Here is a 27,981-nt window from a genome sequence, read left to right on the forward strand (position 1 = left end):
GCAGACCCTCTCTTGTAGACCACCTCCGGGATGCACCACAGACGTCTAGCGGTTCGTAACAGCCAACATGCGGGTTTCACCGATAGCCCCAGGGGTCAAAGTCGTGACAACCTACTGATGTTTGACGACTTTGGAGAGGAGAATTGTTGCACAGGACGATGTCTTGGGTAAGGAAGTCCTTCATTTGAATACCCCAAGTCATTCCAATATGTATCTGTGTTTGTGAGACAACAGCTTTTACACACTGATGGTCTCTCTGAAAACTTAAGAATAATAATAATAATAATAATAATATTTAGTATTAGTAGTAGCAGTATTATTATTATTACGGTTATTATTATTATTATTATTATTATTATTATTATTATTATTATTATTATTATTATTATTATTATTATTATTATTATTATTATTATTATTATTAAAATCTTATTTTGATTAAACTGGTGAAGGACCCTATATGAATATACTTTACTTACATAATTATTAGTAAGTATATAGTTGGAACAACATGTAAAAGTTCCATTATTTGTTAGAATTAGGGTTAGGGTTTGTTATTAATGTGAGAACATGGACAAACTAACATTTGTGTATTTTATCTCTATTTATGTCCATACTTCTATACAAAAAACAGTGACTGTAAATTTCCAAAAGACAACTGGGAACTATGGATGTGATTTCCAGCTTTAAAGGTGTCATCAAATCACCTGTGAACTTTTTAAGGAGGTCAGACTGTGTGATTGATGCCTCCTATCCATCTGGTGTCTTCAGCAGCTCTGAGAGGCAGCTGCTGGCTCGTCTGCGTGCTGTGAAGCGACGCCAGGCTCCTCGTGGTCCTGCCTACATGTTCTCAGCTCCATCAGTCAGCCTATCAGAGGTTGAGCAGCGTTTCCTGGAGGCAGCTGAGTATGGCAACATACCAGAGGTGAGGCGCATGCTGCTGTATGTGCCCAACTTAAATGTCAACGCTGTGGACTACATGGGCCAGAATGCATTGCAGCTGGCTGTAGCCAACGAACACCTGGAAGTGACAGAGCTGCTGTTGGGAAGGATGGATATGTCCAGAGTTGGTGACGCCCTGCTGTTAGCAATCAGTAAGATATGTGCTTTTGTTAAAGTGTTTCAGCTCATGCTAAGGAAAAAAAAAAACTACATTTAAATGGTAGAAAATGCCAGAGGTCAAAGTTCAAATCATCTTCTACTAAATGTCTTTAAAGGATTTGCATATGACAGTGATCCTGTGCATCAAGAAAGATAGAAATAGGATAATACCAGACCGTATCTGTAGACTAGTCTCTATGTGAATTAGTTAGCTTTCAGTCAAAATATATGGTTCTGTGAAAATAAATTTTCCTCATTTTAGCAACAAGTCCATGCAACCATAAAATATGACAGGCACTGGATTTGTAAGCAAGCTAACATTAAACAGCGATCATACTCATTCAACAAAGTAAGTATATGCTTGACAGTTACTGATTTTTTTTAGTTAAAACAATACTTTCCTCTTGGTTGCTAGTGGACATCTATATACAGTATTTTCTGGACTATAAGCCGCCACTTGCTCTCTCACCAGAATTAGAATTGAAATAGAGCGGATGCAGCTTTTATACAGGTGCGCTCTATAGTCCAGAAAATACGGTACTGTAAAGTCAACACAACAACAAAAATGTCTCAGAGGATTTATTCAGAGTGAGACTCTCACAGGAACCAGATAACACTAACAGCTTTGTGTGTGTGTGTGTGTGTGTGTGTGTGTGTGTGTGTGTGTGTGTGTGTGTGTGTGTTTGTGTGTGTGTGTGTGTGTGTGTGTGGAAGGCAAGGGTTATGTTCGTATCACAGAGGCCCTGTTGTCTCACCCAGCGTTCAGAGATGCCCGTCGTCTGACAGGAAGCCCGGCTCAAGCGGACATGTTGGATGATTTCTACGCTTATGATGAGGACGGGACGAGGTGAGACAAAGAAAAGATGTTCATAGATTGAAGAACACACAAAGAGCAAACACATCTACCAACACCACTGACATTATGACCCAAACAATTAGAAAATGAATTCCCATGTGGTTTTTACATCTCTACCGTTTCTCAGTTAACTCGACATACATCAAAATATCAAATAGCAAAATTTTCAGAGTTCAGCAGACAAAAAAAATCCAATGCTTCAAATCAGGGTGGTTGGACGGCAAAATTTACGCATTGATGAAATTTATTAAAGATGTGTGTGTTTACCATTGTTCTAATTAGACCACTTTACTGGTGAATGAAACCACAGAGATTAGCAGTGATTCCTCAGAAGTAAAAACCCTGACGAATACATAATATTTGTTTTATTGAGTACTCTGGTGTATTCAAGTTGTTGCTATGTGAAGATGTGGTCTTTCTCCACAGGTTCTCTCATGATGTTACTCCACTGATCCTTGCAGCCCACTGCCAGGAGTACGAGATAGTTCACACTCTGTTGAGTAAAGGAGCTCGAATTGATCCTCCACACGATTACTTCTGCGGCTGTGACTCCTGTAACTACCAGCAGCAGTTTGACTCCTTCAGTCACTCCCGATCCAGGATCAATGCCTACAGAGGACTGGCGAGTCCAGCTTACCTCTCCCTGTCCAACGAGGACCCGGTGCTGGCAGCTCTGGAGCTCAGCAACGAACTGGCCATGTTGGCTGATATTGAGAAAGAATTTAAGGTGCAACCTTTATTATCTTATGTATTCAACACCAGAAACACAGAGGCTCAGAAAACACTAAAAGCGGTCAGTAAACTAAAGCACATTTTACGAGCCTTAAGACAAGAAGCAGAGTGGACGCCACAGCCAAGACAAATGGTTCACTCGTCTGTGCTGCGAATCTGCAGACACAAACATTACATGTGAAGCTACAACTCTCAGAAAATGAAAATTGTGTTGACATATCATCATGGGAAGCATCAGTATCATCTGTCAAACATAGCTCGTGATCAACTCTGCGTGTGTGTGACATTATTCTACACAAAATCCAGAAATGTGGCAACCTTCCTCCTTCCTGCAGTTTATTGATATTTAGAATATATCCTCTGCAGAAACAGCAAAAAGTAAAGCTTTTCATCTGAGTTAACACTGGTTTTTGTCACCAAAGCTGCCCCCTCTCTCCATTCCCTGTCTTGCTCGCTCCACCAATCCTTCTCTCTTGAACCATGAAGGTGTGGATGAGCTGCAACTGAATTCTGCTCAGACAAAGTGAATACATGTAATTATTTTTGTGTGTTCCCCTTGAATTTGATTGGATTATTTTCTTCCCCCATGCCGCCTTCCTTTTTTAAAAAAAATTTTGTCCATAGCATGACTACTGCTGCCTGTCGAGTCAGTGTAAGGACTATGTGGTGGGCCTCCTGGATCTGTGTCGCAGCACCGAGGAGGTGGAGGCCATATTGAGCGGAGAAACAGACTCTGAAGACCTCTACGATCTACCGGGTCGACCATCCCTCACACGGCTCAAACTAGCCATCAAGTACGAACTCAAAAAGGTTAGACTTCATTTTGAGGCACCAAACAAACAGAATGCTTTTGTGACGTTAGAAATAAAAACTGTTTAATAGAATTTGTGCATGTGTTTGTATTTCTCTTGCGTTTGTGTAGAGACACTGAGATATAATTGGAAGCTTAATTAATGGTCAAAAATGTGCAAAAACCAACACAAACTATCCTAAAATATACATTTGATGTTTGATAGAAGCCTCGGCGTCAGACTGAACTCAGATATTATCGCTTGAACTTCAAGATGTAATGATTGTGCTGAAAAGATTCATCTTCAGACTGCTCTAAACTGCTGTCTTCGTCTCGCTCACCAGTCTTTAAATCCCCGTTTTCCATGTGAAATCTGTTCCCATCAGTTTGTGGCTCATCCTAACTGCCAGCAGCAGCTGCTGAGCATCTGGTATGAGAATCTTCCAGGTCTGAGACAACAAACCACTGCCATCAAACTGCTGGTGGTGCTGGCCGTGGCCGTAGGTCTGCCTGGACTCTCTCTGGCTTACTGGGTGGCTCCGTGCAGCAGAGTACGTCACGTTCACTCACAAATATCACGTTTAACTCTCTGCAGGATGCTTTTTCACGTCCTATCATCTCATCCAGGTGGGGAAAGTGATGCGGAGCCCCTTCATGAAGTTTGTGGCCCACGCCTCATCCTTCACAATTTTCCTGGGTCTGCTAATACTGAATGCTGCCGACCGTTTTGCGGGTGCCACCATATTACCAAACATGACCCACCTCCATCACCCCGAGCGACCTGAGTTCGACCCTCGTCTGCTTTACCGTATGACCACGACGCCCTTCACGTGGATGGAGATCCTCATTATTTCATGGGTCATAGGTCAGAATTAGATGATCAAAACATGGGACAATCCTCTTTAACAGCATTAAATCATCTTGTGTGTCACCGTTTGACTCGCTGCAGGGATGATTTGGGCTGAAGTAAAGGAGATCTGGAGTCAGGGGCCAGGGGAGTACCTGCTGGAACCGTGGAATTTCCTGGATTTCGGGATGCTGGCGATGTTTCTCGCTTCCTTCAGCTGCCGCTTCTCCACTCTGAAACACGCTGACGTAGCCCAGTCCTACGTGCACTCACACTACACTACATTAGTTAATGTCACGCTGCCTCCAGAGATACACTACTTTACATTGGGTGAGCATGTTCACAACACACACACATGGACAAACAGGCTACTAGACTTCAAATAAATTCCATCATTTAATTCATTTTAAAAAAAATTCACTAACTGAGATGACTGATTTAATAATTACTGGCTTATTTTAATTTTGTCGACAATTAAAATGTGAGAAATGCTGTCATAATAGTGAACAGCAGAGAAAAATCCCTGCAGAAAAAAGTATTTTGTGTGAAATGAATATTGAATAAAATAACAACTTCAGTTCATTTGTTCTTTTCAAAACGATGCTATCTATAAAAACGGAAATCTAGTAAATGTTTTTTTTGCAGCGCGTATCTACTGGCTGCCCTCAGACCCCCAGCTGGTGTCGGAGGGCCTCTACGCCGTTGCCGTGGTGCTGAGCTTCTCTCGGATTGCTTACATCCTCCCAGCGAACGAGAGCTTCGGTCCTCTGCAGATCTCTTTAGGCAGGACAGTCAAAGATATCTTCAAGTTCATGGTCATCTTTATCTTGGTCTTTCTGGCGTTCATGATCGGCATGTTCAATCTGTACTCCTACTACCTGGGAGCGAAGCAGAACGACGCCTTCACCACGTGAGTCGTGAACATCCAAAGCACACGTGTATATATATATATATATATATACACACACACACACCTCTTCATAATTTCCTCTTTCACAAGCCGTACATTAGATATCACTGTACACTCATTTTTCCAGCCATCATAATTAACATCCATTGACTTCTCTGAGTCTGATTAGTATTGACTATTTGAACGTGTTTGTATCGATAAACAGGTTAATGTAGACTAATCAAAACTGGATTTCATACAGTACTAACTGAACATACAAGGTAATTGAGATACAAGCTGTCGCTTGGTCCATATATTTGTTCGAGCTACAAGCGAAAATCCAATTTACGACTGTGCTTCAGGACATCATCGCTAGTTGGCGGGCGGATACATCAGCTGAGACCGCACCTCGTTCTTTACCACGTATTGTCTGGGTTACACACGTAGATTGTGTTTTCTCGTGGCTTTTCTTTAAAAATATGTATAATTTAAGGGGTTTTTGGAACAGATTAAAATGATTTTAGTTGTTTTAACTGAGGAAAATTTGTTTGAGAAACGAGTTGTTTGACAGTCACAGAATGATGATTTAACTACTTTTAGTATTTTTATTCATATCTCCGCTAATTGATTTTCAAACTTTAGAATGAATGTTAAGAATTGCTCAGATACTTGCAGAGTGAAGTAAAAATGTAAAATTATGTTATGCTCTGGGGTTGGTAAGCAGCAATATGCACTGAACACTAGAAGAAAATGACCTAATGCCTTTTTCTCATCTGTTCTTTCTCGCTCAAAACATCTTTATTGTCTCTGTTCTGATGATTAACGGCTTGTTTGAACCCAAAAATAACTTTCCTCTCCTCCCCTTCCATCTGTGTGCCCCATGCAGCCTGGAGGAAAGCTTCAAGACGTTATTCTGGGCTATCTTTGGGCTGTCTGAGGTCCGGTCTGTCGTGATCAACAATGGACACAAATTCATAGAGAACATTGGTTACGTGCTGTATGGGGTTTACAACGTCACCATGGTGATTGTCCTGCTCAACATGCTCATTGCCATGATTAACAGCTCCTTCCAAGAGATTGAGGTTTGTCATCAAATAGTGAATCATTGTGTCCTTCAGATACACACTAACAAAAATGTGCAGTGACCTAAAAAAGAGCATACATTCTCTCTGCAGCTGAAATACTTCAGACATTTTTGACAGAAGGGGGGAAATAAAACGAGGCTTATTCAGCAGTTAGATTTAAAATGTTAGGACTGTAACACACACTTTTCGGGTAAATAATAAATGATCACATTACTCTTCATGTAACAAGAAGAGTAAAACAGAAACTGAAAATAGAAAAACATAAACTGACCAAAATATGACACTAATTTTGTTAGGAGCCTACTGTAAAATATGAATTTCTTGTACTTTATCTACAAATACTTTTCTTTCTTTAGGACAGTCTTAAATGCTTCCTACTTTGAATTATCTTTGGACTTCCTTTGGTTTGTAAATGTTTAGTATTAGATTAGATGTGCACATATTTGGTTGGTGTAGAATTTCTTTTTAAAGCCTCTGCTGACAGAACAGTTAGACATTTTGGGAAATATGCTTATTCGCTTTCTTGCTAGGCAGAAGACTTCTTACCATTGTCATTTTTGTTTCCTTAATAGGAATCTACATCCAGCAGTTAACTTAGCTTAGCTTAGCATGGCATTACAGACAGGGGAGAAGTAACAACCTTCTCATTTAAGTCTTAGTGATAAATCAAACAGCTGTCACACTATTATCGTCAGTAAGTTTGCGATGTTTTCTTTGCACGTGTTTGTTTGGTTTCCTTTTTAATCGTTTTCCTCCTTCCTTCAGGATGATGCTGACGTCGAGTGGAAGTTTGCTCGGGCCAGACTGTGGTTCTCCTACTTTGAGGAGGGCAGGACTCTCCCAGTGCCCTTTAACCTGGTCCCAAGTCCAAAATCCATGCTGGGACTGGCTACAGGCATCAAGGCCCTGGTGCTGCAGTATGTGATGAGACACAGTGAGAAGACGACCGGGACACAGCTTCACCAGGTGTGGAACTACGTGGGTTTACATGGACATATTATAGACACAGTATTTATAATTTGTAAGATTGATCATTAAACCGTCACTCAGTGGAGTCTGAGCACCTCCCAGTGGTTTTACTGCTGCTGCGCAATGAAGGTCACATTTTGTACAACTGTATTAACTTTGTTGAATCTTCCAGATTGGAGAGGACAAAAATTCATCTTCATTTGGTTCTGCTAAGAGTCCAACTCGATATCAGGTATGTGTGTATATTTTTTCAAATGTATCAGTCTTTGTGGAGTTTATTTTCATAGACGTGACAAATGAGAAATGACATGTGGGATTCTTGTATTTAATCTGACCGTTACTTGTTGTAAGTGATGAGTTCATTTCTGTAAATGTTTGCAGAAGATCATGAAGCGACTCATAAAGCGCTACATCATCAAAGCCCAAGCAGACAAAGAGAGCGACGAGATCACTGAGGGTAAAACCAATAGAATGACACCAAACCTTTAAAAATGTTGTGCACATTATTTTGGTTGTAATACCGGTCTGTTTGTGATGGTGCATTTGTTTCAGGTGAGCTGAAGGAGATCAAGCAGGACATATCGAGTCTGAGATACGAGCTGCTGGAGGAGAAAGCACAGAACAAGGAGACACTGGATGGTCTGCTGCGGAGGCTGGGAGAGATCAGTGCACCTTCATAGTAACACTGATAATCACCCAACCTGCAGATAAAGTTGTACACCTCAGAGTATGAAGTGTCTGCTGATCAATGAATGAATATATACTTTAATAAAAATCACTGATATAAAGAAATAAATATTTATGTAAATATAAAACTGATTTAGCTGATTTAGATTATATGATTAAATGTCATTTGTATTTATATTATTTTACAGTTTGGAATTAATGTGAATTATTAATAAAGAATCTAAATACTCATTCTCGACATTTTCTTCCACTTCTGGCCCCGGGTCATGGGAGCAACATCTCCGAAGAAGAAACCCAAACCTCCTTCTCCTTAACTCTTCTGGAGGGACACTAAGTTATTCCCAAGTAAACTGAGAAATATAACCCCCCCCCCAGCATGTCTCGGGTTCAGTCCGGGTCTCCTCCCAGTGGACATGCATTTGAACGCTTCCCTCAGGAGGTGTCCAGGAGTATCTTAAGCAGAAAAGCACTTCAGCTGACTCCTCTCGTGGAGACACAGCTCCACTCTGAGCTCCTCTTGAATGACTGACCACATCATCCACATTCACAGAAAGGAACCCAGAGTCTGACAAACAAGAAAACCCATCTCCAAAGACAATGAACAGGTAGCTGCGACAGCTTAGTAGCTGTTTTTATCTGTCTTGCCCTCTAAAAACAACATCCAAATATTTAAGCTTTTTAAGATGCATCAATATTAGTTTAATTTGGACAAAACACATTCAAAAACATGGATTTGCATGTTAAAACTTTTTAGTCACGAGTAAAGGAATGTGCACATTACTGTAATGATGCTAATATACAGCACTTACATTTGAAATATGAGGGGTCATTAAATAAACCAGTAAGACTGCTTTACATGGTGATGTGAGGTCTAATGGATATTGCAATTATAAGCAAATTGAGTAAAGTGATTGTTGAAACATTCAAAATAATAAACAAAATGAATTTGCATATCTTTACATGAAAATTCATTTTGTATGCAGTTTGAAAGGAAATAATTTACCTGGTAGGCATGAAAATAGAAAAGAAGACATGTTGGCAGGATTCAGTCTCAGACGTTGAGTTCATGTTGTTCCAAGTATGAATCTAAACATTAACATTAAAATGATTATTTATAAAAACATAAATTACAATCAATAATAAAAAAAACTGCATCTATTTTGCTTACAGACATATTCTCTGTATTGATCGTGTTCCCAGAGTTGCGGCAGTACCGATGAACACAAACACAAAAGAGGAGCTGCTCATATACTGCAAATGAAATTGAAAACTGAGGAAAAGACTTTAACTTCTACTGTAATATAAGCTGGTTAATAATATGGTTTGCATACAGTAGTCAGATATACATACAGTACATAATCATCCATATCCAGCCCCAGTAGTTTAGTAATAACAGTCACAGTTACATAGTAAATATAGTATTGTTAATCAGCAGTACAGAGCATTACTGCATTACTCTACTGCAGATACATAAAGTCAAAGTTAGATCTTTGTGTTTTCAGTGCTCTGGAGATGACATCATCAGATCTGTCACATGTACATGATGTAGTTTTCAGGTATGAGGCCTGTTCTGCCCTTGTATGTCGCCTGAAGCCAACCTGGTTCCACAGACGGGTACACTGCACACACAAAGTCAGCAAGTCAACACAAGGCCATTCATATAGTCCTTGAAGTCTGCTTTACATAGAGAAAGAATTTCTTCCTCATCACGTTGGGATACCACAGCTTAACTACGAACTACATACACTTCAAGAAATCAAAATATATCATCACAGCAACTGTCCCACTATCTTCAAGACATTGTGAGAAGCATTAGCCAGACTCAGAGAAGTTCATATTTGTTGCTAATCTCAATCATGAATTTGAAAGACATTGTGTTAAAAATAGACACACAAAAATGGATATAAAACCACTTGATCGGCATCGCTGACAATATTATGATTTTTGTATTTTTAATAAAACTAAAGAAATAAGAATTTACATATAGTTTCTGAAAAGGAACAGATAAAAAATAATAAAAGTCCAGTCCTAAATTATCTGATGTAATTCAAGAGCAACTTTAAAGAGGTTCTACACCAAAAATATATACACAAAGCAATAAAATATGTAAATGAAAATGCCAGCAAATAAATGTTGAGTGGTTTTCTTACCATTTGAGAACAGCGCCCCCTGTGGAAAACTGAGCTCATGGCTGTGCTCTGCCTCGCAGGAGTACAGGGCTTTGGCTTCCCTAAGAAGAAGAAGAAAAAAAAAGATCACAAAGAGCCATAAGGGGAGATTGTTATGAAAGATTGCGTCACAGTTAACCTAGAAATCAACTCACTTTCCTGGAGAACATATGTCTAACGCTGAGGAGAAAACAGAGCTCTCACGCTGCAGGAGTTTGCCTGAAAGTCTGCAACACACAAACACCAAAAGAAGACAGACAAAATCAGTGGAGAGCACAATGTTTCAGCAGAAATGACCAGGTGGCATTAGGGTCTCAGTATTTAGGACAAGCTAATTCAGGCTTAGAACCTTATCGTCTGAGACACTCACACTGAGCCTGGTTTCTGGTAACCGTTGCTGGACGTTGCGGCTGCAGAGGGTTTGATTGTCAGATCGGAGCCACAGCGGTTGTGTGTTTTACGTGCATGTGTTTCCACTTGTGGGTCCAGCGACATAAGGCTATGAACTGATCCGTGACAGCTTTTGTAATCTGCTTTAGAACAAATGAATTCAGAACCAAAGAAAGAACAGCATTTTTCACAATGCTGTCACAATTGAGCCTAAACTATTTTCTCACCTTCAGAAATATGCAGCGACGTGAGAGAGGAAGACGCAGAGAGCTGGTAGGGGAATAATGAGGAGGAGGAGGATGAAGAGGAGGAGGCAATCCTGTTAATTTGTCTGTTTTGTTGAGAGGGAGAGGTGGAATCCCTGGATTCTGTGACAGTGGAGGTGACACCCTTATGATCCTCTGAAGGAGTGCTCCTCAAAGAGGAGACAGACAACACCCTCTGAATAGGCTGACCCTCCTTGAGAGTGGAGGCGCTCTCCACGGAGGAGCGACGGATGGATCTGGACAGGGAGGTTACAGAGGGAGGTCTCAACTCTTTTAGGGATACCAGAGAGGCAGCTGAGTTTCCTCTGATAGAGGGAGTCCTCTCTGCAGAGAGAGTGGAGGTGGAGGAGGACACGGAGGAAGCCGTGACAAGATGGGAAGTGGCTGCGCCTGTCGGGTGTTCCTGATCATTCCCATTTGAGGAGTTGTGGGATGGAGAGCTAGAAGACGCTGCAGAAGGACACAGCTGTGGTGTGGAGGACAAACCCGACTCTGCCATGGGAGAGGATGGAGGAGAGATCTGAGACAAGCCGTTCTTTTCAGAGGAGTGTGAGGACAGAGACTCCTGGCTGCCCATCGGAGTCGTGCTGGGGCTGCTGCTGAACGTGTCGCCTGAAGGGAGAGATGGAAACATGCAGATTATACAACTATCAATTGCTAGACAAAAAAACCCCAGACTGTTCTCAGAACAGTTCAATTCTGTCTGTTTTTATTTGTTCCAATCTTTTCATGCCCCTCTGGTCAGAATCCCGACCAACCCATGACTGGGAATTACAGTGTGTGCAAATCACTTATTAGGGCTCTCCATTCATGAGCTACTGAAGCTGAGTGTCCAGTTTGTGTCCAGTTGTTGTCCAATATTTCATCATGCCATAGATTACAGAATGCTTGACCTCCGTTGGTGAGAGGAGATTTTCAAGATGAAAATGTGACAAAGTTTTCCCATTGTTTTCTCTCCAAGAGGAAAAATAAATACTAATAACAAATAATGTATCAGTCCTAACAATTTTGACATAGACAACACAAGTGTTCATGTGACGCAAGCAGAATTCCACATTTTAACACTGATATCACTCAGTTTTTCTACAACAGAAAGAAGGCGGCAGCATCAAGCTTATCGCTTTAGAGATAACTGAAGGCCTTGAGGATCGTACCACTACAGCTGTAGCCAATGAGATCAATGGTGTACACTTTATGTTAAAGTTAAACTTATCCCGAACTGTACATTTGTAAGTCTTACTCCTCTTATTTTTTAGCATGACCGTGTTACAGTCGCATTGGTAATTCAGTTCGGTGGGTAAAATGACCAAAAAAAATGGTCCTGCTAAGCGTTAGCATGTAGTCAAACTTAATCCAAACATGAAGCATAATTAACAGGTAAAAGTCGTAAAATAATACTCACTGAATGAGAACATAAAGTAGAGGTAAGTTACAGAGAGACTCACTGTCGTTGTCTGCTAAGCAGAGGGCAGGAGGGTAGAGACGAGGCTTCCTCTTTCCCGACGACAGACAGATGGCCTTGTTCCTCCGAGGAGCCGCCCGAGATGACTGAGCCTGTGGCAGCGGCACCGACAGGTCTGGGGCCTCTCCGAAAATCTAGCAGGTACATACAAACAACATGTCTGTTAGCAGTGCTTATGTTTATATGTAATATGTTAATGTACGTGTATATGTATAATCTTACCTTGGGGTGGTTTTCAATGATGATCTCCACGACAATGTTCTGAAACTTGATGTTCATCATGGCAGCCACTGTCTCCTCCTGCGACCTCATCAGTGTGGGCCCAAAGATCATGCCAAGGTTGGACACAGTCATCAGGTTCTGGTCACTGTGAGAGGACACCCTGAAGGCCCACCAAAACACACGTTTATAGGAAAGTAAAAAATCTGAGATAGTAAGCTGTGATGATATTTTCAAAGCATTGAATGTAAAAAGAAACAGGCTGACGTGTTCATACTTGTGAAGGTGGTTAGTTAAGAGGTCCAACAGGGTTCTGTTTTTCTCTGGCAGTTTGTGAACAAGAGCGTGAATAGCTCTCACTCTGTGCTTCTGGTCATCATACTCTGTGGAACACGAACCACGGAGGTGTTAGTCATGACAGGGCGACATCATACGCTTCTAACTGTCAGACTATCTGTGTCCATTTGGTCTCCTGATGGAGGCTTTGAGGGATCTTACTTGCAGCCCTGAGAAACTCTTTATGCAGTCTGTAGGTGAGCAACGGCTCTGCCAGACACCTGCAATCACAGATTCATAACTGATGAGTGAGGTTTACTGTTAACAAAGAATGATAAATACTATATATTACCTGAAATAGTTTTTTAGCCCACTGGTAATAGTCTTTGTATCCCAGCAGTCTGCATCCAGCTGCACGTCAGCAGGAGCTGTGGATGCTTCAGGAAAGTAGATAAATGTTTTAATTGCAAAGACGGATTCATAAATACACCTGCTATTTTTATTGTACTAGAATGATCTACCCTGTGCAGAAACATAACACCACACTAAAGAAGGATGTAATTTTCTTACAAAAGACACTAGTCATTAACCGCTGCACTTTGGAGTTGACGCCTCCTGTCCTGTACAGTCCCGGGTTACTAAGACCTAGACACACATACAGACATGTCTTAACTAATACATAAAACACTATTTATGATTAAGTCTCAGATGAACATTTTAGGAGTAATAATACCTCTTGTTTCAACCAGCTCAATGCACTTCTTCACAAAGCTCAGGCCAGACTCGTTCAGAAATGCTGAACATAAGAAACTCAGTTATATCGACATTTGTGATACATAGCAAAACATAATTATAGGTGCTGATGAATACTAAATAAATACAAAATAGAATACGTACTTTCCTCCTTTTTACTGAGCAAAGAAGGCAGCGTGTAGATCTGAACAGAGAGAAGAACTTTGCTTTGTAATCAAATTTCAGATGGTAGGCTAACTTACTAAGTAATAATAATAAGACACACAATAATGTTGAATTTACTATAATAAGGGTAGGTTAGCTATCATTGCTTTTTATTTATACAATGGTTTCCTTTTTAAATGGTGGATATACTCATACAGGTTCTTTTCCATCCATGGCCTCCATCCACAGCCGTCTGTTGGCTTCAGAGAGCGCCTGCAGGGTGATGACACCATGTCTGCAGAGAGAGAGACATCATTTTATCTCAACACAATCCATCAGGAGCAGCATCTCATTTTATTATGAGTAGGTTTTCATTCAGATTTTCATTTCATTCAGGTCACGGGAACCCTTGGTAAAAGCAGCTGGACATCTTTTTAAGGACTTAAGGTACAGTATTTTTGTCACTACAGAAGCTTCTTCAATCATTTTTTGGGTAAAACTCTTGGAGGTTTAAAATCTTCATACCTTAGTAAGACGTCCAGTTGCTTTTGAGTCACCTTACAACAGATATCGATGCGTCACCAACACGCCACCTCACAGTCAACGTTCTCTCACCTTTCCACCACCTCAATGTCAAAGCAGAAGCGTTTGTCTATCGAATCCCTCTTCCTTCTGACACACGAGCGCAGCCGGAACATCTCAGCTGCACCGTTCAACACACCAGTCTATTAACACAGAGACACATTTGAAAAGTGAGCTCAACATGTGGAGTTCTTGTAAAGATTCTCAAAATATCTGTATTTTTGATCAAAAAAAAAGGTTCAAATACATTTAATTCATTTTAACTGGCATCAAACTCAATAAGGGAATAAAGCCCTTGTATGAGAGTATAGGTGATTATTATTTCCACTGTGTATTTTGTTGCTAGCATCACAAAAAATGGCTGTGCAGAATGTATGAACTGGGGTCTGTTTCAGGAAGCAGGTTTAGTGGAAACCCTGGGTATTCGGGAAACCCGGGGTTTCTAGTTTCACAAAGGGAGGTAAGTAAACCAGAGTCAGAGGAGTAACCCTAACCCGTTTCATAAAGCGATGTAACTAAAACTCTGGGTTTGTTACCATAGTAACAGACTCTCTGGAGCTAACCTTGTCAGGAGCAGGTTTCACTCCACAAACTCAGGGTTTCCTCTGACTCCGCCCCCTTTCACAGCCTCTCATGAATTTGAAATTATATTCTCTTAATAACATTATGTTGCAACTTCAGACTTGGATAAGTAACTTTCATTTCTTTTAGGATTTCCAAGTGTAATTGGCTGCATAGATGGCACCCACATTTCCATCAAGGCTCCTCACATGATGAGGCTGATGATCTGAACAGGAAGTCCATTCACAGCATAAATGTGCAGGTACATACAGACCGACTACTGTTTCAACAAGTTCAAAATGGCATCATAAATAAACTAACATCTGTCCAGATCATGTGTGAAGCTGCAGACTACATTTCTGATGTGGAGGCAAAGTATTCTGGGTTGGATCCTGACTCACAGATGTCTGGTCCTGCCTGAGCAACAGACTGCAACATGATAGGTAGAGTAAAGGTTTGCAATATTTCCCGTGTCTCCATCCTTTGATCCACTTTAATATATCCCACTATACATCACTAGAAACTTTTATGGCTTTTATCAGGAAGACAGGGGTTACCAATGGCAACCGAACAACCCATGTGGATCATGTGACTAAATCAGAAAGAAAATAAAACTTGGATTTCCGAAAAACTGTTATAAGCAGCACAATTATTTATGTAAGAACTGAAGTAGTTTGGGGTATTACTGTATCAAGGAAAAAATGGAAATTTCAGTTGATTTCATTTCTTATATAATATAGGTCTATGCATGGGTTTAAATATTCTTCTTGTGAACAGTTTTTGTAACATGCGTATGCTGATTTACACTTTTATGTAAATAAAATTAAAAAGTTTAAATAGGTTTCATTATTTAACACATGATACAAATGAGAACATATTTATGTGTGTGTAAAGAGCATTACGCTGGTACTAAAACAATTGAACAGTCAAACGACCACTTAATTTTTACTGTACAATGTTTTACTGTGACTGCAACGGACTATGTTTAAACTTCTGCATTGACTCCCACACCATGTCCCTCTTCTTTGCAGCCACAGCGCTGTTCCTCTTTCTTGCGAAAATGTACCCAAAGTCTTCAAATGCATAGATTAAAATCTGCACTTCTAAGTAAGCGGGGCACTTCTTGTCCGTCGTCTTGGTGATTTGCCGAGTCGGGTCTCCGTTGATAATGGATTTTTAGAGTTGTGTTGCACTTGCTAAACTGCAGGTCAACCTATCCTGGGCTGATAAAACTAACCCTGAGCAGCTTTTGTGTAACCGGAAACCCTGTGTTTACAGGCTCAGTGTAAGTCAACCCAGAGCCACAGGTTTTACTCAGGGTTTGTTAACCCTGCTTTGTGACACGGACCCCTGGTCTAGACAGTTAACAATAGTTATGAGCACATTGTGGTTTTCAGTAAATCTGCAGATAAATTCAGCAACTGCTGCAGATATTGGTAATACTGGTAATACTAACCTGCTTGCTAGTTGCTCTGGATTCTGTGCTGCTCATTGTGAACATCTTGGAGCTTTTTTGGTAGGTACAATAGTATCTGGTCCACACGCTGCCCAGTGGACCTGGAACACAGACATATGGAGAGTTTTAACAAAATCAAGTCTAACTCTGTCACCTCCTTTTCTTCATTGCTTAAGCAAGAAAATGTGATTTTATGTATCTCACGTTTCTCCTGTATGTATAGATATCCTTCCATCGTGAAGCAACTGGGGGCTTTGAAATCTTCCTCTGCAGACCGGATTCTCTTCATCAGCCTTTCCACCTCAGCACGAGTACTTTCAAAATTATTCCGTGCCTTATTAAAAAAAACACACACAAAGATGTGTATCGACATGAGGCTTGAGCACATGTTTATATGAAACTGATAAAATGTGGAGGAGAACCCTTAATCCATCTGATTTATTACATGGCAGCGGCTTTTTAATAAAGAAGTTGCATCATGAGTTTACAAACAGTTTGAAGTCTTAAAGCAGTAAAATCTGAGTGTGTGTTAGACCAGACTTAAAGTAGGCCACTTGATATGTTGCAACATGCAGGCAGACAGGTGTGTAAGACTGCTACTTTGCAACAGGTAATGTCACCTACATTCAAAATTGACTGTGTATATATTTAGAAGCAGGTAACCCGGATGAAACAAACCAAACAAACAAAACAAAGTTACATGAGATCTAAAGATATGAAGTGAATGAATACACTTACATTCTGCAAATTAAACTGAAGTTGTTGTTTGTAGGGTTCGAACTCGCTGGCCAGCTCGTAGCCCTCGTGGTAAAATGTAAACAGCCCCTGTAGAAAAGCTAATAGCTGAAGAGCGCAGGGAGAAATCAGCAAGAAAAACATTAGCTGGAGGCTTGGGGAGAAGATTACAAAGAAATAATCCGACTGTCCAATCAATCAAAATAGATTCAATATTAGAAAAAAATCCCCAGAACTCTTGTGTTGTTTGGGTTTCTGCTCTTGTTTACTTTACAACAAAGGGTTTCCCTCTTTGACAGGCGGAAGAGATATCCATACGGGAAGCGCAGCTAAAGCAACAGGAAAAGGGCTTGACTGATATCTATCATTAAAACATTTTTATCCCAAGCAAAACATGTGGTAATGTGTGGTTTCAACGACCTGGCTCCGCTGAAATTCTATGTACATTCACACAACTTCTAATAACTACTTTGAAGGCAATTAAGACTAAAGGTTTACATCACTGTTTACAAATCATTTTCAACAACTGGATTTTCCCGTATGAAACGTAGTGTACTGATGACTGGTCATCAGTACATTTTACTACTTCTGAAAAATCAGAAGTAGTAAAATGGATATTGTAAAACATGATTATAATGTATGTGAAGGAACTCACAGGCTCCACAAATTCAAACTTCTTTCTCTCCTGGACCTCCTGGATCTTGAAGACATACTGGAGTGAAGCATCGTAAAAAACCTGCCTGTCCTTACTCATCTGTGAATCGACCTGCATCAACACAACACACACACACACACACACACACACACACACACACACACACACACACACACACACACACACACACACACACACACACACACACACACACACACACACACACACACACACACACACACACACACACACTGTACTTTATGCAAACTGAGCATTTTTCGGGAGGAACTCAGTGTGAATTTTCAGCTATCGGATAGTTTACCTCATGTAGGTGTGAATCCTTCTTTTTGGACGACAGGCTGAGGTGTTTCTCCAGAAGAGAGTAATATCTCTCCGTCTCCTTGTAAAACTGCTTTTTTTCCTCCTGAGGAAAAAGCACGTGAGCAATAAATGAGAACAAACCTGTGGGAATTTTTATACCTCCTCATAAAAACCTTTAAATTAATGCCGAAACATCAAATTTTCACTTGGAAGAATTTCAAGGTCGTAATACAGTAGGTATTACACATTATTCACAAATACTCAGGCACTACTCAAGTAGTACTCCAGTCGTGCCTGAAAAGACCTAAGACAAGTTAAAAAGAGTCTACAGCCATGATCACAGCTTTATGAGGACTTATAGCAGGTTTGTATGTCTTAATCATTAAAAACATCAACACCAATACTGCAATTTACAAGAAGAGCAACAATAGACAATAAAAAGCCACACTACCATATCCTATACAGAAAAGTGTACAAAAACAAATGGCTGTCACTACGTGAAAATGTTCACAATACCATGTTTATCATCTTAATGTATCCTGTTGTTGTCCATGTAGTACAGTTGAGTCTGGTAAATGAATATATTCCATATTTTTGTCCATCCAGTAATTGTTAAAGAGTTTCTTTTTTCCTCATTCATACATGTCAAACTTAAAAGGGACATATCAAACTGATTTTTCTGTGGAAACTCTGAATGTCTGAGGCAAATTCCATGGCAGTCCATTCAGTCATGACATGAATATTTCAGTCTGGACAAAACTAAAACCACCAGACAGCTAAAGCTTTAATAGTGTTGCTAAAAATACCAAATGCCACAGATCTGTCATGGAATTTGGACAGTGCACCATCTGTTTCTGAAATTTTAGACATGTTGTCAAAAAGAAATGGTCAGATGGGTTTTGGGATGAAGTAACCAGCTGTGAATGACGGAGAAAACAGCTATGAGGAAGTTCAACGGGACCATTAATAATTAAAATTAAAAAATGCTGCTGAAATATTTTGGACAGCTATTTTCCAAAACAGCTGCAGCTCCAAACTCCAAATGACTCTTTCTTGCTCAATCACATCTCTGTGAGGATGTACGCATCACACACTCCTGCTACATTCTCCAGGCTTTAGAGTTCAAATTCAACAAGTGAGCAGGGATTTCAATTCCAGACTGTGAAAGTTTGTATCTCTTTACTTAGAAAATGAAACTTCTTTATCTGTTGCTGCTCCAGTTGAAGACAAAACAGTGACATAAAGTGAATCAAAAAATGTAAGATAGCTGCTGAAACCAGACACCAGAAGCATTTTGTGTTTACGCTGCCTCGGTGAGTTCAACTGTCGCTCTGCCAGTGATGTCCTCCGGGTCCCCGCCGAGCGTCCGTTCCCATGACCTTGTTACTAACACTGGACTGTGATCCGTGATCTATCTGACTAATTGGACTCCCTGACCACTCACTGAGACTCTGACTAAGACCTGACTGGGCAGGATGATCAGTCTAATCGTCACCCACAGTGTGAAATAACTAATGGATGACAATGAACCAAACTTTTCACACCAGCTTGAGCAGAGAGGGAATGATGTTTTGTGATTCTTCATGTATAAAGTATATAAAAAAAAGGTCAATCATTAGTTCATAATCTACTTTGTTGAAGGAATACCTTCACAGCTCCTATCTGCTCCTTACGAAACCTCTCGAGCGGTGAGATTAACACGTCATCGGCATTCTGGATCTAAGAGAGGAAAAAAAAAAAACAGCAGTCAGCTCAGTGTGTCAGAACTGTACGTACCAAGACTAACTACAAAAGACAAACGCTCAGTCATTGTTTTCATGATAGGAGTGGCTCAAAATGTTTTGTAAATCCCTTTTGAGAGAGAATATAAGGCTCATATTTCCTACTGAGAAAGAATTCTATTGCCCAGTACTTGAAATAATACAATTACTTCACAAACAAGCTAAGGTTCACTCTGTATTGTGTTTTGTTTTACTTGAAGCTTACATCATGTGTTAATTAGAACAAATGACACACACACTTAAACACTCTGACAGGGTCTGTAGTGAAAGAGCTGACGCTAGGAGTATCTCCACTGATGTGTCCGTATTTGTGGTTTATTACGTCGTGTTTACATTACAAAAAACATGCAGAACTGTCTTAGTAACCACCACAATCTGATCCAACTCTTTAAAAATGATGTCATCAAGCAACAAATGGACTTTGCTCATTATTATCCATTACAGAAAACATGATTAGCACTTTAAAGCTAACTGCTATCTGAAGTTGTGATTAGAAACTGTAGACCATAGAGTTAAATGCTAACATGTGGTTGTTAAGACAGTAAACTATTAGAGTATTCCCCTGTTTAGTTTTTAAATGTGAGCAGATCAAGATTTGTTCAACATCAGAAAACCATGACTGAAATATTATTCAGTCTCAGTATAATTGTACTGGACATGTTAAAAAAAAATCAGGAAAAGGTTCTACATGATAGATAATGAATAAAAGTCATAATTCATCCTGTGGGCCTGATGTGTAATTCTAATTTCATGGCAATTCATTAAACAGTTGATGAGATATTTCAGTTTGGGCCTAAGTGACTGACAGGACTGCATCAGCATCGCTCGATTTCTGACTAACGACACGCGTGAAAACATTCAAACGAAAACTGATGAAAACTGATTTCTGCTTACATAAGAAACACTATAGCTTAGACAGGGACAATGTTAAACATTTCAACATGACAGCGGCACTAGAATGTGATGTTGGTGGAACTGGTGCTAAAAACCTTGAAACCCAAACTTTTTTTGGTACAATTATGTTAATTTTTTTGAGACTGACTAAACACCATTTAGGGGAACCTAATGGTAGATGCTTTGTCTTGAGTCCAGCAGAAAATAAAACTAAAAAGAAATTACCTGAGCTCTACTGTTTATACTGGGTCTCAGACTTTTTTAATATCATGTCTACATATAGCAAGTTTCTATGATGTCCTTCTTTTTGTCTACTTGCTTTAAGCATTTTACTTCCAATGGCTTCCCAGCACTGCAGTGAGACTTTTAATGTCACCCAATATGTGGGATGAAACAATACACGGAGAAAGGTAAAGGCATTGTCACATCACAATGACATTCCCTTCAGGTTGAACAGACAGGCATTTCCCTTTTGCTGGAATCGCCCTTTAACTCAGATTGATGGTATTTTTAGAGGATCAGAGCCGTCATCAGTGGGAAAGGATAGAGTTAAAACACACACAAACACACACACACACACACTGGACCCCTTTATGGACTTTCCCAGGCAGTCGCTGCTTTGCTCACAGTCTCACAAGGGAATTGGCAGAATAGGTTCCACATGCTTTCTCTGTAACCAGACCATGCACAGTCAGACACACACACACACACACACACACACACACACACACACACACACACACACACACACACACACACACACACACACACACACACACTTATTAAGTAGTGTACCATACACTGCATGTGCACAGAGGTTTGTCTACACACAGTGTGCAGCCAGACTCCCTCCCACATAAAGCCTTTAGTTCAGGGTTTGGAAGTAAAAGTTGTGCTTCTGATTTTGAATGAACTGAATTGCTGCCACTGGCACAATAATTTCACAGCAAATGTGTGACTTTGGCTTGTGACATAGTGACTGCGCAACACAACTGGAAAAGTCTCATCCTGTTTTAAGGACCACGGAAACTTTTGGTGCCAACATTTGTTTTGAATAAGCTTTAGGTAAATGGGCGTCTATTGTTTAGCGTTGTTGACCTGAATACATAAATCCCAATGTGTTTATTTGAAGGATGGTATAGAGGGAAAACGTAAAAAAATTGATAGAATAGCATTAAAAGAAAAACTTTGTCAAAATCCATTCAAAGCTGCTTTCTTCTAAATAGACAAAAGCATCTACAAAATAGGTTTAAACACACACACACACACACACACACACACACACACACACACACACACGTTTCCTTACCAGTCTTTTTCTCTCCTCCTCCATGGTGCTCAACAGCTGAGAAAACTCCTTCAAAGACTGAGCTGTAAAATAAGTTGCAAAGCTCAACAATGATGTTCTATTCACATTTCAATCAAAAATAATGTCTCTAAATAGTTTTCTACATTGTCAGGAAACTTTTCATCTCACCAATACTAATTTCATCATCAGTCTCAGCGTCTCCAATACATTCAAACTGGAAATCCTGTAAAGACTGAGAGAACCGCTGCACAGCAAGAGAAAGGCCTGAGAAAGAGGGAAACAGTAAATTATCTTAAAACTGTTACAATTTAATTGAAAATTAAAGGTAAGGTAACACATGTTAGAATATCATGCATTATAAACAGTATCACATTGTAATAACAACACATTGTGGCGGCTCTCTCAAAGAGGTGGTGGTGGCCTGTGCATAGTTCAAACAGTTAATGTCAGCAACGCTGTGGTTTGGGTTGAACAAACGTCTCATCGATGCAGGGATTGACTTGAAACAACAGGTGAGCCAAGGAAACATGGTTGCTACAAGGCATAGGCGTGTCTGATCTTTAACCTGAGGTCATTAAGGCTAAACAACACAGTCCTGCCAGGAAGTATAAACACTATTTTTAAATAGGTTTATTTCATAACGCACAAAGGTTATTCAGCATTTCAATCAACAACATGAGAAACTACCTGCCCCCAAAGAATTTATATCCAATAAAAACTGAAAATGCTTTAATAACTAGTAGATACACTCGAACCTGATAATTAAACATTAACTCATCAAATAAATAGACCGTTTTAAGAAGAATGAAGTTGGTTGAAGGATATCACCAGTAGCACACGGCACCAAAATCAAAAAGAGATGCTAAGATTTGTTGGCGGGTGACAAAGGTCTAGTGGGACTCCAGGAATCCACAATGACATCTTATTAGACTGCAGTGGAAGAAGTCATCTAAGCAACTGGAGGTCTCTCTCACCGCACTAGAGATCCAACTATTCCATAGACACTAAGAAAACATGGTATCCTTGTGATCTCAAAGTAGCTGATAGACCAGAGGAACATCTTTTGCCACAACACTCCTTGAGGAGGAATATTCTATGGAATATTCTACGGACTAGTGAGATGAAAGATGACATGTTTGGAAGACAGAAGTAAATCAAAAGAACACTATATCTGTGGTCAATCATGTAGGTAGTGGTGTAATACTGTGGAGAAAACTGTGGCCAAAACACCTTGTCATAATTAAGAGAAATCCTGACGTGAGTCTGTGAGTCCACGCTGAAGCACAGTTGGGTCATGCAGCCAGACCACATCCCAAAGCTTCAGAGTGAGTCCAAATGGCTCAGCAATAATAAAACTTGGGTTTTAGAGGGGCCAGTTAGGACCTTCACCCCATTGAGGTGATGTGGCAGGACCTGAAAAGAAGATCTGGACCCCATCCCCACCACCACAGTGACAGATGGATGTTCTTACCTGATGACCTACCTGAAGCTGGTAGATCATCAGGGCAAATACAGAGGGCAAATATCTTTTCACATTGCTGATTTAGCTATTGGATAACCTTTGATCCTCATTTAAAAAAAAAAACCTATTTAATATTGTAATTACTATACTATTTATAACAAAACTTTGATCCAGTCTTTCTTAGAGCTGCTTGATTTTATGATTGTGTTTGAAGACCTGAGAAATGCAGAAAATAGCTGAAATGAGGAGTGTGTGTGTGTGTGAATAATGTGTGTGAAGACCTGCTCAGTGTGATGGTCTGTTACACATTATGGCCCCGGGCTGTTCTGGGTTATCAGCCAGCAGACCGTGCGACTGCTGGATTTCTTTCTTAATCACGCACATATACCCAGAAAAGAAGTTCGTAATGAGGGTTTACTTACTTTTGAGAGCAGATACGAGCATGTTTCCATCTTTGATGAGGTCTTTTATAAACCTGTTGGTGCGCTCCAGTTCAATCTCATGGCATTGTAGTCTCTCTCTGAACTCCGGACTGTCAAGGAAAGAATCACTAAACTCCAGCGTCGGTAGACCCATCGATGATTAATAAACTCTAACTTTTAAGGTGATTAAAGTCCGACACGTTGACGTTCCCTCTTGGGGAGATTTATGAGAGAAAACAGTGCCTCCGTAGAAAAGTAGTCAGGAGTTTCTTCCAGGTCCCTTTTTTCATGCCTTTCTCGCTTCTTTTCCCCCAGAACTTCCGGACAACCACAACGGAGCAAAGTCTGAGACTGTTAGCCACGGTTAGCCGCTGCTAGCTGTTATTAGCCGCTATTAGCTGCTAGTAGCCGCTGTTCACTGCTATTAGCTGCTCACTGCTATTAGCCGCTGTTCACTGCTATTAGCTGCTATTAGCTGCTGTTAGCTGCTGTTAGCTTCTCCTGTCTCTTGGTCACTAAAACCCCACGTCTTCTGGAGTTCTTTGCGGCTTTTTAGGTTAAAAAAAATAATGAGCAGTAGGTCTTAAAGTTGGCTTATCAAAGCTATCGGCTAATAATGAGCTGCTAACCCCGTCTAATGACGGCTATGAATGAAGGCTTGTTACTATGGGAACGGGAGACTCCTACTGGAATCAATGCAAAGTAATCTGAAAAGTTAAAAAAAAAATTTAAGTTGATAATACTAATGACAATATTAGTGTTGTTTTCATTGTTTCCTCTTTTATTTTAATGAATAGAATCATTTCAGCTTCAGGAACAAAATACAGATTGATTTTTGATCAAAACAAAAGCTTCTCTAAGTAAATTAGCAGATCAATAATGTGATGTCTTTTTAAATATACTGCGTGTAGTTGAAATATATTGAGAGGAAACATTTTAATAAATCATATAATCATATGTAAACTTAAGTGTTAAAAGTTAACCATTTATGTTTAAGTTGAAACTTTAATGGATTATTGGAGTTTTAAATATGAACCATCCATGTGCAGCAATTTGTTACATTCCCATACAAAGGGTGAATAATATTTTACATACATACATACATTTTCTACCATGTAAACCCTAGTCACTTTAAATGTTCACTGTAGAGCGTCTGTGAAGAAAGACAACCATTCATGCTCATGCACAGCTGTGGGCAGTTCACCACACCGTCTTCGGTGCATGGCTTTGGATATTTGAACAATGCTGGAGCAGCTGGAGGGAGCCCATCCAGGACCAGGGAGAACATGCCAACTGCACACAATCCTTACCAAGAACTGTCTTACCACGAGACAACAATCAGCGCCATTCATTTACCACTCTCCCATTTCTAAAAGAGATTTCAAGATACAAATCATGTCTTAAAATCATATCAAGTGATCTGTTATGTTAGGTAACACTTATCACATGCAATTTTAAAAAATACCCAGGCAAAGTGACATAAAACCTACCAGAAATACTGTAAGCACAAAATACCCAAACATGAATTAAATTGATGAGATACACATCAAAAGATTTACCGGTATATAATCATGTAAAGTACAAACAAAGGGTTCCCAACTGAGAAGTTACAAGACAAAACAAGCCTTCTAATGTGAAGTACAGTTGGGCTTTTTGCCAGCTCAACACTAGGAGACACAGTACATTGCTGAGCACGCGCCAAAAGCTCCAGGGCAACCACCAAAAAGACAACTTGTTCTGTTTTTTTGACAGAGAGATGACAGTGACTCAACACTTAACAGCAGTTAAATGTATTTAATCATCATTACACACGCTACTGTGCTCTGCACCTGACTTACTGACACAAGATATTAGATTTTAGATCTACTTCAGATTTGAATTATTAAGTCGTCAAACGTTTCTGGTTGGAATGTCATGTCTGTCTCCACATAAGTCAGTTGCAATATTTCAGTGCTCTATGTGTGGTGTAGATGGATTATTGTCTCTGTGTGTCACTCAGCAGAGAAGAATAGAAACCATGACTACTTCAGTAAACAAGAGTTAAGCAGGTTTGTTCACACACCACAGAGAAATGCAGACACTGTAGGGAATCACTGCACGGTTGTGCCGCAAGCTTGTGATTTCTACATTCAAGGTAAGCAATAGAGTCATTACTTCTAGGTTGTTATTTGAATAGCCTCCAAATTAGAATATTTGAGACTTGCAAAATAATTTCTTTTATTTTGAGCTGACATTTTTACAGTATTTGTTGTTTCAGATACCAAGGATTCAGTGCTACTGATAATGTTGATAAACCAATAGACAAAATGTTCATAAAACATGTTAACCATGGACACCCCAATCGCCACCATGAATTGTTTCAGCCTTGTCGAGCCTACAGGGGGGAACCACCCACAGTGGCAGGTAAATGCCTTTAATTTTCTGTTGTGGTGTTAATCAGTTTTAGTAATGCTTTAAATCAGGGGTGTCAGACCCATTTTGATCTGGGGCCGCATACAACTTAATTGGATCTCAAGGGAGCAAAACCAATAAAATAATAGTGAAATTACATGTAAGTAACAGAAAGTCCACCTATTTTTTCTTTGTATTGTAGATTTTAAAGAAAATGTAGTTTGATTTTTTTTCCCCTCCATATTCCATATTTATCACATGGGCCGGAACCATACATTTGTCTCCCCTGCTTTAACACATCTGCATTTATAATGAGCAAAATTAATTTGTTTTTGTGAGGTCTTTTATTTGGGTACATTTGGTTTAATGGGTGGAATACTCTGTCTGAATTCTTCTGTGAGAATGACTAAAACATTTAAAATCAAGGGTTTCTGTCTTTAAATCTTAGGGTGATTCTCTGATTTCATTAACAGGAATAAAGCATTGCTGTTTCATCACAGATCTCACTTGCCTTGAATGAATGATTGGCCATTATCATTTACAATAACCATTTACACTTTTCACCCATTTTTGATTTCCCAAGGATTCCTCCTCTACCCAGAGACTCCTACGAAGATGGAGACCACGTCAAGAGAAGCTTTCTGCTTTAGACCAGTTCCACAACGACACAAAGGTGTGTAGTCTTTTATCAGCTCAGAGAATAAATGTGCTTAGGATGAGGTGTGAGTTTTGTTTGTTTGTCTTACAAATGCTTTGGGTTGTGTGTACAAATTCACATCAGATCAGGGAAAATTAGATATAAGTATTTTCTTTCATTCATACATTTACTGTTGTTTATTTATAATTCATCTTCCAATAATGAAATGACTAATTGAAATAGCAACAGAACAAAAATGCACTTCACATTCAGTAAGGAAAGAACATTATTTATCCATCAGAATTTATTAAATATAAATATTAATTTTTTTCTGAAATCAATTGTTTGTACATAAAATAAGATATTTAGAGCAGACGGTAGAAAACATGCAAGATTTGTGTTGACAGGAACTGAAGCTGTGGAAAATGTTTTGAGAACAATTCAAATGAATGGGTTACCAAAATTTTTTATACAGTATATTTTTCCATGATGTCATCATTAGCAGAAGTAGGAGACGTTCGATGAGATATTGCCTTGCTGTGTATGACATAAAACCCTTATCAGTTATCACTACCCCTCAGAAGACCTGGTTGCACACAGCTCACTAGAGTCCTGCTGTTCTACTTCCACTTCCTTGAGACAAACAGATGGAGGGAACAGAGAGCGAGTGGTGGACGAGGATGAAGGCAGCCATGCTCCCACAGAGCTGACAGTGGTGAATAAAGAAGACGATGCAACCGAGATGCTGTCCCAGTATCAGAATGATTTCCCTCCTCCGTCCTCCTGCCGCAGGAGGCGCACACCTGCCCTCCCACAGCCAGACAACATTGGCATTAATCCCGCCTTCAGGTGAGCGCTGGTTTGCCATCTTCATATCAATTCAGCAATTATCCCATTAATGTCAGTGGTTTTGGTTTCACAGGATTGAATTAAGCACGGTCCAAAGAGAGGCGTACCCAGGCTGGCCCATCTTGAATCCCAAGTACACCAACAGGCTGAGAGTAGCCTCGTCCAGCAGGCCAAAGGCTTCTGAGTAATGACCTATGGTGCATGAAAAAAGTCGGCTCTTTTGAGATGTTAGCATCTGCTGGTTCGCCTACTGAAAATTACTTAATAAATTGTTAAAAGTGTCAAAATAATG

The 27,981-nt window shown here is 39.9% G+C and overlaps 3 protein-coding genes across 12 annotated transcripts; 2 read left to right on the forward strand and 1 right to left on the reverse strand.

Annotated features, from left to right (window-relative positions):
* trpc6a (transient receptor potential cation channel, subfamily C, member 6a) lies at positions 1–8,197 on the forward strand. 2 transcript variants are annotated; one of them, XM_068332152.1, is made up of 14 exons: positions 1–167; positions 775–1,094; positions 1,816–1,948; positions 2,384–2,684; positions 3,314–3,499; positions 3,866–4,030; positions 4,107–4,344; positions 4,429–4,656; positions 4,972–5,236; positions 6,102–6,297; positions 7,066–7,266; positions 7,442–7,501; positions 7,651–7,726; positions 7,822–8,197. In XM_068332152.1, the coding sequence occupies exons 1-14, from the start codon at positions 31–33 to the stop codon at positions 7,947–7,949; spliced, it is 2,634 nt and encodes an 877-aa protein (XP_068188253.1). In that variant the 5' UTR covers positions 1–30; the 3' UTR covers positions 7,950–8,197. The 2 variants fall into 2 exon arrangements, with proteins under 2 accessions (XP_068188253.1, XP_068188252.1); XM_068332151.1 differs by having other exon boundaries at positions 772–1,094; positions 7,822–8,196.
* Positions 8,198–8,630: 433 nt separating this feature from the next.
* LOC137606745 (rho GTPase-activating protein 42-like) lies at positions 8,631–24,139 on the reverse strand. 3 transcript variants are annotated; one of them, XR_011037914.1, is made up of 25 exons: positions 23,813–24,139; positions 22,097–22,192; positions 21,929–21,990; positions 19,592–19,663; positions 17,946–18,047; positions 17,624–17,734; positions 16,972–17,076; positions 16,438–16,567; positions 16,234–16,334; positions 14,250–14,359; positions 13,851–13,929; positions 13,635–13,674; positions 13,471–13,533; positions 13,308–13,382; positions 13,090–13,174; positions 12,960–13,018; positions 12,739–12,844; positions 12,465–12,624; positions 12,226–12,376; positions 10,742–11,392; positions 10,495–10,657; positions 10,280–10,351; positions 10,107–10,186; positions 9,125–9,575; positions 8,631–9,042 (listed from the first exon to the last, which is right to left on the reverse strand). XR_011037914.1 is itself a non-coding variant. In XM_068332149.1 (24 exons), exons 1-24 carry the CDS (start codon positions 23,964–23,966, stop codon positions 9,487–9,489), a joined length of 2,916 nt encoding a protein of 971 aa, XP_068188250.1. In that variant the 5' UTR covers positions 23,967–24,139; the 3' UTR covers positions 8,631–9,486. The 3 variants fall into 3 exon arrangements, 2 of the variants coding, with proteins under 2 accessions (XP_068188250.1, XP_068188251.1); XM_068332149.1 differs by having other exon boundaries at positions 8,631–9,575; XM_068332150.1 differs by having other exon boundaries at positions 8,631–9,575; positions 10,495–10,654; positions 23,813–24,137.
* si:dkeyp-69c1.9 (uncharacterized) lies at positions 23,861–27,877 on the forward strand. Of its 7 annotated transcripts, none has more exons than XM_068332156.1 (6): positions 23,861–23,994; positions 24,128–24,175; positions 25,812–26,215; positions 26,787–26,876; positions 27,422–27,689; positions 27,763–27,877. In XM_068332156.1, exons 3-6 carry the CDS (start codon positions 26,119–26,121, stop codon positions 27,875–27,877), a joined length of 570 nt encoding a protein of 189 aa, XP_068188257.1. In that variant the 5' UTR covers positions 23,861–23,994; positions 24,128–24,175; positions 25,812–26,118. The 7 variants fall into 7 exon arrangements, with proteins under 7 accessions (XP_068188257.1, XP_068188259.1, XP_068188262.1 ...); XM_068332158.1 differs by having other exon boundaries at positions 25,815–26,215; XM_068332161.1 differs by having other exon boundaries at positions 26,070–26,215.
* Positions 27,878–27,981: the final 104 nt, after the last annotated feature.

Source organism: Antennarius striatus, chromosome 13 (assembly GCF_040054535.1).
Source record: "Antennarius striatus isolate MH-2024 chromosome 13, ASM4005453v1, whole genome shotgun sequence".
NCBI classification, from domain to species: domain Eukaryota; kingdom Metazoa; phylum Chordata; class Actinopteri; order Lophiiformes; family Antennariidae; genus Antennarius; species Antennarius striatus.